This window comes from Dasypus novemcinctus, chromosome 19 (genome assembly GCF_030445035.2).
Source record: "Dasypus novemcinctus isolate mDasNov1 chromosome 19, mDasNov1.1.hap2, whole genome shotgun sequence".
NCBI classification, from domain to species: Eukaryota; Metazoa; Chordata; class Mammalia; order Cingulata; family Dasypodidae; genus Dasypus; species Dasypus novemcinctus.
Genome location: NC_080691.1, coordinates 47969579 through 47981132, shown reverse-complemented (window position 1 = coordinate 47981132; position 11554 = coordinate 47969579). Strand labels below are relative to the sequence as shown.

The following is an 11554-nucleotide window of genomic DNA, read 5'->3' as shown; positions in this document are numbered from 1 at the left end:
CATTGCCTCAAGGGTCCTGTCACCTGTTGTGTGAAGGCCACTGCCCAGAGCCTGGGACATGTTGGGAGACCCTCCAGTTGGGGGCTGACCCGACGCGGGCACTTGGGAGGGCTGTTCACACACGGAGCTCCCCTCCCCGGGGGAGCAGGTGTGCCATGGGCCAGTCGTCCCTCTTGGGGGGACCCTCTGCTGACAGCACCCCCCAGGAGAGGCTCCACAAACCCTAAGGCTGTGCTGCCTCGTGCCCCCTCTGCTCTGAGAGCTTCTCGGGTTGGGGACTGTGGCAGGGAGAGAGGCCCTGCGCAGGTGTCCGAGCCGGGGCCGCCCTTGGGGCTCGAGCTTCCTCCAGGTCAGGTGGCGGGGGAGGCGCAGGCTGCTCTGCCTCCCTAGGAAGCGGCCCCCTGGCAGGCCCGTGTTCTCCTTCGCTGTGTGCTTGAGTTTCCCTGCCGGCCCCGGACAGGCTTTGAAGGATGAGTGTGGCCGCCCTTCCTTCCGTGCAGGCCCGAGCTCCTCCGCGGCAGGGGCTGGGCCAGCTGGGCTCTCCCCTGCCCCCCAAATCCGTTCTCACACTGCCCACCGCAGCCCTGCCTGTTGGCCCTTTGTTCCTGGTCAGGATGCACCTGGGTGGCCTCTGGTCACCGACTGTCTGCTCTGGGGTCAGTGGAGCCACAGCAGAGCCAGCACCGCCAGACCCAGGACAAGGCACCCAGCGGGTGCTGGGCCGGGTGTGCCTGGGAATCACACCAGGCTACCCAGCGGGGCTCACCCAACTTCCAAGGGCAGTCACGCACACTTCCCGGGGCTCTGGAATTGAGGAAGTGGGACCTCACTGGGCTCCAGTCTACCCTCAGAGGTAGAGTCACGCCAGAGGAAGTGACCCCCGAGCCGCCCACGGCCACAGCAAGGCCACAGCAAGGCCACAGGAGCAGGACTGACCTGCCGCCACCCCCAGCTCAGCACTCGGGGAGATGCTCCGTCCAGTGACGAGGACGGGGACAGAGATTCCCTCTGGGGACCCCAGGCCTTGAGTCAGAATCCATGGAGATGGGGAAACTGAGGCCGGGGGTGTGTGCGTGGGCCTTGTTCTGGGCCCTGCAATGGGCAGAGACAGGCCTTTGTAGCCTCGTGCTGGGGCTTGTCACTCATCACCCACCTGGGAATGGCCTTAAGCCAGGAAATGGAGACACCGGCCCTCGGCCACTGCCCAGAACATCCACCTGGCCCTCTGTCCCTGTATATCCGACCCGCCTGAGACTTGGGGGCACTAGCCCCCCCCATCACAGAGAAAAGGATGCCTGGTAGGAGAGTCCAGAAGGGCCCCCTTCTGGGGGTCGCCATTCCACACCACCCCAAGCGTTGGTGGCAGAACTGGGTGAGACCTGGTGTCGACTCCCTTGGCGGCTGCAGCCCTGGCGGGGGACCGGGCATGCCCACTCGGGGCCTGCACGGTGCTCTCCCAGCCGCCTCCCTCATCCCTCTGGCTCGCCCCTCCCCGCTGGTCTGGTCGGGGTCATGGCCCAGCACACCACACTCTGTGAGGGACACGTCTTCCAGGGGCCTCCTGGGAACAGTGACACGACACTGGCCTTCTGGGCACAGAGGCCTCCTTGCTCTGGCTTGGGGGGGTGGGGTCTGGCCTCTCTCCACACCCCACTTCTGACATGCCTGAGGGGAGGTCACCCAGTGTCTCAACGCCCCCTCTAGCCTCCCCCCTCGGCGCCCGGCTCCTCCGCGGCTCACAGCCTGGGCACCCCGCTGCTGGGCCCCGTCTGCCTGGAGCCTCACTGGGGCCTGCTCAGCAACCTGGGACCCCAGTGGAGTCGGTTGCCCCTCCCACCAGGGTGGTACCCGGGAGCATCTCGGGGTCTCCTGTGCTTCTCCGCTTAAGGGACAGAGCCCAAAACAGAACCCAGACCAAACCCGGCGCTGCAGACAGAGCTGGCCAGTGTGTGCCCACCAGGGCCCGTGGAGGGCAGTCCGTTGGGGGCAGCGGGCCCAGGACCCGAGCCCACGAGGCTGTGGACGGGCGGGTGGGTGGGCCCCTTCTGGATTACTCTCCACTCTCCCGGGGACTTCTGTTTTCCTGCTCCCACCTGTCAAAGCTGCCCCCGCTCTGGCCCCCAGGCTCCAGCACCCTGGCCAAGGTCAAGGTGGAAAGGATACAGCAGAGCGCTGTAGGTGAGGGGAGGCAGCTGGGCAGGAGCCTGGTGGGCTGGGTGGCAAGGGGCACCCTGGGCAGGGTGCAGGCAGGCCACAAAGGCCCGTCTCAGGGCTCCGGGCCCTGCCTCCCCCACCCGCGCCCCCAGCAACTGGCCGACAGGCGGGAGAGAAGCCGAGAAGATCCGAGGGTGGCAGACAGCGAGGAGGATCCAGGAGAGAGGGGAAACAGTGGTTTGAAAGCATTTTGTGCTTTTGGCTAGATGTCAGTTTCAGGAAGAACATGTAGCCCCTGGGGTCAGGCTGGCACAGATGCTGGGCTCCGGGGGGGACAGGGAGGCGGGCAGTGGGGAAGACGGGGTGCTCTTCCTGCCAGGCGCAAGGGTGGAAGGGGAGACCCCTGCCTGGGCAGTGCCCGTCTTGCACTAACCAGATATGCGTGCTCCTGACAGGAGCAGCCACCCGGGCCACCGCGCCCGGCCCAAGCCCACGTGCCGTGAGGACCCAGGGTGGCTGGTGGGGTGCTGGGGTGGACGGGTGTTGGCTACACACAGGTAAGGGTGCACCTCGTGTGACAGGATGGTCCCCAGCTCACAGCAGAGTTTGATGGCAGCAGCTGGGAGAGCTGGACCTAAGCCCTAGCTGAGCTGTGCTTTGGGACCAGAAGTTGGGGTCACCTGGTGCCCACCGCCACCACCGCTGGAAGGAGGGGCTCGTGCGCACTCACAGGACACGGCTCACCTTGGCCAGGGCCCTGTGGGTCCCTGGGTGCTCAGCTGGTGGCCCAACGTGCACGTGTGGCCTGTGCCCACCGGGTTCCGTCACCCCACACAACATGCACCGCGAAGGGACTTAACTGACTGCCTCCGGCTCTGGGCGGTATAATTATCGAAACATTTTTTTGCTTCTCTATGATTTCATATATTTTGAGAATTGTCTCTAAGGAGATATGACATTGCTTAAAATAAAATTAAAAAAAAAAAAAAAAAAAAGGCTCCCAAGACACTGCCTCGCCCCTGAGGAGCACGTGGCTGGCTGTGGCTAGGGGGGCACCGCGGGCCTTGCTCTTGGGGGGCAGCGCTGATGGTGTTTCCGGGGGCCATGAGGCTGGTCGGAAGCTCCGAGCCCGGCCGGGCCAAGCCCTGTGTTTCAGGTGAAGGCACCTGCCCCAGACGGCCCAGCGAGATGCCGTCGCCCAGGTGGGGTCAGCGCCTCCCTGACGACGTCTTAGCCCTCGGTCCGAGATGGCAACAAGGCTGGAGGAGGGTGGTCGGAGGGCACGGAGGCTGGAGCCCAAAAGCGGGCTCCAGAGGGAAAGGTCCTGGCTACGCGAGGCTGGCATCCTTTTCAGAGGGGCAAGCTAGCAAAGTCCGAGACTGAAGTGTTTCAACAATTTTAATACATTCAAGAGTTATTTCATAGAACAAAATAAAAAAAGATCAGCCGACAGAAGCCTGTGACTGAGAAATACAAACATAACTGGCCCTTTTGGAGTAAAGCTTGTGCTTGACGGGGAAGAGGCAGCCCAGCTCCCGGCGGCCTGTACAGCGCGGCGCCCCCGGGACACGAGCAAAGCGAGTTTGCAGCTCACAGTATCAGAGTCTACGTGACCATCAGGTATCGTTCCATAGTCAATAGTGTTAGAAGGATCCTATTAGAAAAGGCAAGAAGTACTGCTTCCAGAGGCATCTCGCCTGCAAACCCACGTGCTAGCGTGGGAGCCTGGCCCAGTCACCTCCACTGCCTGCCCTGGCGAGGGCAGAGGGGGCCTCCAGCCAGCCAGGGGCCGGGTTGGCAGCACCCCCCCGGCTGCCCTCGGCTCCTGTCTGCTCTCCGGAGGGCACCAAGGCTGAGCTGCAGGATTCTCAGGGGCAGGGCTGGGACGCCTTCCTCCCTGACGCTTCAGCCCACCTCTCCGCGAGGCAAGGCAGCCCCAGCGCTGGGCGAACTTGGTCAGGAAGGGCCGAAGCAGTGAACTGCAGACCCAGGAAACTCTCTGCCTTCGCAGCACTCCCCCAATATAAAATAAATAAATGAAGACACAGCGGTAGAGCAGACACGCTTGATCCACACAGAGGTGGACAGGCCTTTTGAGGGCAGGTGAGAAAGGTGGGAACTCAGGGGACCTAAGCTGAGCCATTTGAAAACGGTGCTCAGAATCAACAGTCGCTCGGGGTCAGCCATCCTCAGAGCCACGGAGCGAGGGCCAAATGACGACAGGGAGGGAGCTGGGGAAGCCCGCGCCCGTGGGAGACTTCGAGGTGGCCAGGAGCTCGACTCTGCACACCTGGCTGAGAACAGGCACGTCCCTAAAGAGCCACTGGGCAGGGTTCCAGGCCCGGCCTGTTCTGGAAGAAACGTGTCAGGCCCTGGTCTGGACCCACGTGCTCTCAGCCCGAGGGGCCAGACGGGGCCTGCTGCGAGCCTTCCTCCTTGCGTCCTGGCGGTGGGACAGCGGTTCCTGCTCCCACTGGTGGCCGCTCCTCTCTGCGGCGTTTTGCAGGTGCCAAACAGAGCCGTGTTCCGCAGGGAGCCGGTCTTAACACCATTCAAACCAGCAGCTCTGTGTCGGGCCCACGCGAGGCACTGGCGCTCTGTGCCCCGAAGGCCCGAGTCCCAGCCTGGAAGTCATCTCAGCGGAGCCCCTTTCAGGAAGGCTTTGGTTCCACAGAGCGCAGGCGGGGTTCCAGGGCGGCTGCCAGTCTCTGTGGACCTTGGGAAGGGAAGGCGCCGGGGGTCAGCTCTGCCGCCCCAGGGCCCGCTGCCGGTCGCCCACCCTCGCAAGGGGTTAAGGCACTTCCTTAAGTTCCTGCCTGTCGGAGGAAGCCTCAGCGAAGCAGTGGTGTTAAGTTACCCTCTCCAGGCCTCCTCCCATCCTCCCCTTCCCTCTCCTGCTACTTTCTCCTCCATCCCTTGCTTTTATCGTGGTAAGGTCCCAATTCTGCGTTTTCTCTCTTATGATTAGAACAATCTAGTTTTGCTACTAACAGAAGAGGACCTATTTTTCCCAGTGTTGCTTATAACAAAAACTTTTTTTCTTTTTATGCTAGGAGAACTCTTTACAACCTATTCTTTTGTCCAGAAACCTAAAGCCAGAGCTGGGAAGCCAACCCTCTTCCAGGCTGGAGAAGGAACCATTTCCTGCCGACAGAAGCCCAGAAGCAAGGAGCCGTTCGGGGGCAGCAGGAATTCCATGCACTATGATGTTTTACAGTCTATTAGCTCAAGGCTGAAAACGTCAAAACTGCACCGGCCAGCACAGCCCTGTCACGGGGCGGGGGTGATGCCCCCTCACAACCAAGCACGTCCGCGCGAGCCTCGGTAAGCACTGCTTTTCCTACGTGGTTATCACCACGCGTGGAACTTGCACGGCAGATCCTCACAAGCGCTGTGGCTGAAGGTTTCATAACCCCCGGGAGTTTCCCACAGAATTAACCCCTTTTCCTAAATTTAGCTGTGAATGAGCCTTTTTTCTTTCCACAGCCACAGCTCTAAGTTGGTTCAATGTTGACTCCAGAAGGAAAACTTCAATAGCAAATCTGCGTGAATGGTGTGTCCGGAGCCTGCCTGGTCCGCGGCTGCACAGGGGACAGGGGAGGAGCCCAGCCCGAGTTCCCCCGAGGCACGGACCCCTGGCGTGGGGCCTCTCTCCAGGGCAGCTCAGAGAGTCACTGAAAGCCGTATGACGAGTGGCTCATGGAGGGGCTGGCGCTCGGGGCACTGCAGGAGGGAGCCGGAGGTTGCCGGTGGCCTCTCTGGATGGGCGCTCAGGTTTCGAAGTACTTGTAAATCGCCGTCACATACAGCATCACGTTTTGCCAATCGGGCCGTTCGGTCCGCACCATTTCGTTGATATCCTGGCAGAGAAGGAAGAAGCTTGTTGAATCTCACCCCTGGCCATTCCAGCGGGCCCCCTGACAAGCACTAGGGTGCTGAGGGCTGGACAGGCCCCGCGCCTTTCAGGCTAACTGCACTACAGGCGTCTGAGGCCTCCATCTCCCCCAAGGGACCTGGGAAGCACGACCCCCTGGACGTCAGCACTGCCCTGACGCCCGCCCCCACTCCAGCTGGGCCCCGACCCCCCCAGGGGCCCCCACCTCCACGCAAGGCCTTTCCCACACTGGAGGGGTCGCCCCTTCTCCCTGCCGGTCCCTCTGCCTACACCACGCAGCAGTGGAGCTCCGTGGAAGCCCCGCTCACCCTGGACGCCCCCTCGCCCTAGCCAGTGTCCTGGGAACGCTTCTCTTTGTTGGGGGCTCCTAGAACTCAATATTCTAACAACTCTGACCATGGGCAGGGGGACAATAATCTGCACTACCCAACAATGCTGCTCTTCAACATATTTTGTAGAATACCAGTGACCTGCAAGTAATTAATCAATGCCGTAGAAAGATGAATTCAGGACGCTGTGCATCCAACAGTGTGAAACTGTCCCCCCTGCAGCCGCCCGGGTGTCTCAGAGCTTTTAACGTGGCCATGAGGAGGAGACGGGGGGGAGGGCACGTATAGTCACTAGCGGGGCCTGGGGATGAGCCCACGTTTCTGAAGAATGTCTCTATCACCCGAGGGAGCAGCCTGAGCAAATCTTTCCAGTGGGTGGAGGACCCTGTGCTACAGCCAGCGGGACAGAAAGGGCCACACTCTGCTGATGTGACGTAGAAAAAAAGAAATGTATTTGGTCAATGCGAGAGCCTTGACCATAAAAAGGTTTTGGGGTGGGTGAAACTGCTACTTTTTACATACGAGAACTTTCTACATGAGATATAAAGCACCCAGATAGGGAGCACAAACTACTTCAACCATACAGCTTGCCTTTTCTCCCCAAGTACAGTGAACAGTGGCCACGCTGCCGCAAACGCCTATTGATTCAGCAGCTGTGTCTGTGGAGGGTGGCAAGGGTGCTCTTGTAGGGGAACTGCTTCTCCACGGCGAGTCCAGGGTGAGGGGTCACCCCTGGGGGGTGCCTGGGGAGGTTCTGAGGTCCTCAGAACGTTCTGGTGCTTGGCTGGACCCAGGAGCTTGGCTGGTCAGTGGGAAACTCCCCAGCTCTTCAACCCAGACACAGGAAGCGCCTCTCGAGTAGGCGGGGTGACCTCTGTATTTGGATGAAGCATTTTCTCCCAGAAAGCCAGCCTCTTTCCCGGCAGAACCCCAGACCGGAGTGTCTGCTGTGAGCCTGAGGGGCTGGGCAGGGACGCGGAGACGGCGCTTCCACGGCCCTCCTGGAGTTCGCAGTGCAGCGTCCCACAGCCTTGGTGAATAAGTCTGGGGAAAGCTTGGGTGGCCTTGAGTTTATCCACATTCCTGGACTCAGGGTTCACCCTCCCCGCCCCCTGTAGTTTGAATAAAGGAGACCGACCTGCTGGGATGCGCCTTTTACAGGAGGGCGCTTGCCTTCTCCTCTGAACCGGAGGAGCCAGCTGTGGACACGGGGACTGAGAGGGAGTCTCGCTCGGGTCAGCTGGGCCTCAGCTGGGAGCCACCTACTAGACTCAGGGCATGTTCCTGGGCTGCTCCAGGTGCCCGTGGGGTGGGACCGGGACATGTAGCTGGCACAGGGTCTGTGAGGCCCCGTGATCATGTAGTTTTACTTAGTAAAAAAACCTCCTCCCAGCAAAAAGCGGGGCCTGGCCAGGACTCCTCAGTGGGGACAGGGGCTCACCAGGGTAGACTTGATGCCGACACTCTCAGCCGCCTGGAAGGCCAGCGTGAAGTTCCTTCTCTGTAAGAGAAACTGAGTCACTGTGGTGTGGGGACAGAGCAAGGAGGAAGAGCTGCACGGAGCTGGCACTTCCTCTTGGTCAGTACCAACACCCACCCGTGTCACCGCGGCACCTCACAGAGCTCACCGGCCTCTGTGTGCGCTGCTCCTCCCCTGGAGGCGACCCACAAATCCCTTGTTCTTTCCTCACTACAGGAAAGGTTTCCTTCAAAAAGCTAGAAATGGACATCCACCAACAAGCTCCCTCCCGTGGGGAGCTGAGGGTGGTCTGCTCGGGTGGGCACCCAGACGGGTGTTAGGCCTGGATCCTCTTCCAGTGTCCACCTGTGCCGAGCCTCCCACCGACCCCTCCCTGAGAAGCTCCCGGAACGGTATGCCTCAAACAACTTCCTGATACCCCGCAGGGGCAGTGGATTTTCTCGGGCTCACAGTGCAGAATGGGCCACAGGGTGGTCAGGCCAGCCCACCCAGGCCCTCCCTGGCCAGCTCTGGGTGGAGCCCTTGATCCCAAACCTGGTCACCCAGGGAAGACTGACTGCTCCCACCGAAAGGGCTGCACTCGGGAACTGGCTGAGCGCAGATGAGAGACCGGCTGGCTCTGAGAGTGAGCGCTGAGCTGTGAGGGCCGCCCTGCCTCACTCCGCGCCTCTCCCCTGGTGTCAAGGATGCAGAAGCCGGGCCACGGCCTCGCCTGCCTTACCTTGTCTTGGCTGTTGAGCTCTTGGTAGGGAATGTGGGCTGGAAGATACGTGTGCAGGAGGGCACAGAAGGCCAGCCCATCGTTCCAGCTGCTGCTGAAGTTCGTGATGTCAATGTTCTGGAGGAGAAGGAAAAGATGTAAGAACATGAGCCGCTACCTTCTCAGGAGAATGCCAGGGAAGGCCTCCGTGGCAAGGCGCCTCCAGGACACGAAACCACGCCCTGGGTGGGGCCGGCCTCCAGGAAACCACAGCCTGGCAGGGCCGGGTCCCAAGACCCACCTGGGATCTGTGTCTTGCTCCTTATCGGTTCTGCCTCCTGCCCCGCGCAACACCTCAGTGCCAGCCCTGGTCGGGCCGGTAGGTATGACACACCTTCTCATCTGTGCCCTGACTGATAAGCTGCTTCCTTGACTGAGAGGTCTTTGGGTGTAGTGGGAAGGGCTGGCAGGAGGGAGAGTACAAACTGGAAGACTGAGGTGACAACCCACAAACCTAAAGCACCACTTGGTAAAGTACAAGCCCGACTCAACTATTGTTAAAGTACTGAAAAGGGCCTCCAGGTCGGTGGTTCCGCAAACCACACCGACACGGCTTGCTCTTCTTGCTGTGCTGACCTCAGCACTGGCGTTTGTGGAAGGCAAACATAGGTAAGACGGCTGACACTTTAGTGTGGCTCAAGGTCTGGCTCCTCCCTGCCACACGATAAGAGTTAAAAAAAAAAAGTAGTAAAAACCCCAGGTTTCACTTAAAGATAACCTCATTACTAATTTTATTATATCCTGACCCATCTTTTGAATGTTCCTGTGACGAAACGGGCATGTGAGTCCCTTCTGTGCAGACCTGAGTGTGAGCTCATCTCGAGTCACCCTCGCGGCTGAGGTGTGAGCTCAACTGGCTCCTTTCTGAGAAATGTGGTTTTCCCTGGAGGAGGGCTCAGAGCCCACGGCTGGTCACACATGGATATCCAGCACTTTCTAAAAAATGAACCAAGGGACCTGTCGCTTCAAGGAAAACAATGGGCGGTATTTTGTTGCCAATGGTAAAATTTAAGCTTCTGAGTGAACACTGGAATTTTGGGAAACTTGCATCTGCTATCATGAGCTTAAAAGCTTCCCAGTATCTAAAAACTTTTCTGGTAAGCCTGGTGGGACACTGAACAGATGTGATTCTTTTAAATATTGCATAATGAAATATCTCAGCCTTTGGAAGATTGCCTGACTTAGAGAACTAAGGTTTCTTAAATGACCAGTGCATGATGGCACAAAATCAGGCATGGGTAAAGGGGAAAACAAAATCCACACAAGTGCAAGAAAGACCCAATGGATTTAGGGGGACAGAGTGTGAAAAGGTCATGGATAGTTTCAGATTCCACGCTGCAACTAACTTTTAGGAAACTACCAAATGTCAGGTTCTGGTGTATCACCAAACGTAAGTGTCTGAAAAGATGATTCAAATGTCCTGCCTTTTCCAACTACAGATCTGTGTTTACTTCAGCTACCCCCCCCCCCAGGCAATATACAGCAAAAGCCTGAATGCAGAAACAGAACATAAAGTTGCAAAAGTGGAAAACTTATCTATGCTTTGTGTCTTGGAAAAAAAATAGGTTTTCCTCCATTGGAAGAGTTGTGGGTTTTATCGAACAGTTGAGCATAAGAATTTACGATTCCCAGGTTATTCACCCTATCATGAACACCTTGCACTGGTGTGGAGCATTTGTTACAAGTGATGAAAACATACTTTCCTAATTGCACTATCAACTATATAGTCCATGGTTTACCTTAGGGTTCACTGTTTGTGTATTGCAGTTACACGGATTTTTAAAAATTTGCTATTACTATATATATAAAACCTAACATTTCCCCTTTAACCACATCCAAATACATACTTTAATGCTATCAATTACATTCACAACGTTGTGCTACCATCACTACCATCCATTACCAATACATTTCCATCATTTCAAATGGGAACCCTGTACATTTTAAGCCTTAGCTTCCCATTCCCTATCACCACCCGTCCCGTGGTAACCTGTATCCTAGCTTCTGACATGATGCATTTGCTTATTCTAATTATTTCATATTGGTGAGATCATAAAATATTTGTCCTTTAGTATCTGGCTTCTTTCACTCAACACGATGTCCTCAAAGTTCATCCATGTTGTCATGTGAATCGGGATGTCCTGCCTTTTTATAGCTGAGTGATATTCTACTGTGTGTACACACACTTTATTTATCCATTTACCAGGTAGACAGACGCTCGGGTGGCTTCCATCTTTTGGCAAGTGTGGATGATGCTGCCATGAACACTGGTGTGCAAATATCTCGAGTCCCTGCATTCAATTCCTTCTGAGCATGTAAAAATTGGGTCTTTTTTGTTAAAAATTTTATTTAGGGGTAACGGGTTTAAAGTAGACCAATATTTAACTATTTCTCAGCCTTAATTTCTCATGCAGTAGATACTGACAGATATAATCCACACAGATAAGTGAGAGCTCTGCAGGGCACGAGAACAGCTGTCGAAGCTCTGGAGGCAGCTCCCCTCACCTGAGGTTTGTGGACTTGTCCTGCTTAGTTTAAGAAAATCTGTGATTCAGCTGGACCTCCCCACTTAGAGACTCCAGGCCAAGATTTACTGTCTTTTAAACACATTAGCTGCTGAAACGAACACCATGCAATGGGTCGACCTAACAACAGGAATTTAGTGGCTTGGTTTCAGAGGCTGGGAGGCTTTTCCATCCTACAACAATGCAGGTGGCGGCGTCCTCTTTCTCTCCCGGGTTCCGTTGACTTCCAACTTGAGGCTGCTCCCCATAGCTTCCCTCTGCGTCCCATTTCCTTTGCTTGTAAGACTTCAGCCACATTGGGTTAAGGCCCGCGCTCAGGCAGTTTGGTCACACCTTCATCTGGTACCATCTTCAAAGCTCCCCCTTACAGGTGTGTTCACTCTCGCAGGCCTGGGGGCTGGGCCCTGAACG

General features: G+C 57.2%; 1 protein-coding gene across 3 annotated transcripts in view; it reads right to left on the bottom strand.

The window, feature by feature from the left end:
- Positions 1–3534: 3534 nt before the first annotated feature.
- The window catches only part of SPECC1L (sperm antigen with calponin homology and coiled-coil domains 1 like), a 177276-nt gene continuing 169256 nt past the window's right edge, over positions 3535–11554 (bottom strand). For all 3 annotated transcript variants that reach the window (XM_004467699.5, XM_004467698.5, XM_012528691.3), the window contains exons 14-16: positions 8580–8696; positions 7820–7879; positions 3535–6014 (exon numbers count right to left, since the gene is read on the bottom strand). In XM_004467699.5, the coding sequence (XP_004467756.1) occupies positions 5925–6014; positions 7820–7879; positions 8580–8696 (267 nt within the window). In that variant the 3' untranslated portion in view covers positions 3535–5924. The remainder of the gene's footprint in view (positions 6015–7819; positions 7880–8579; positions 8697–11554) is intronic.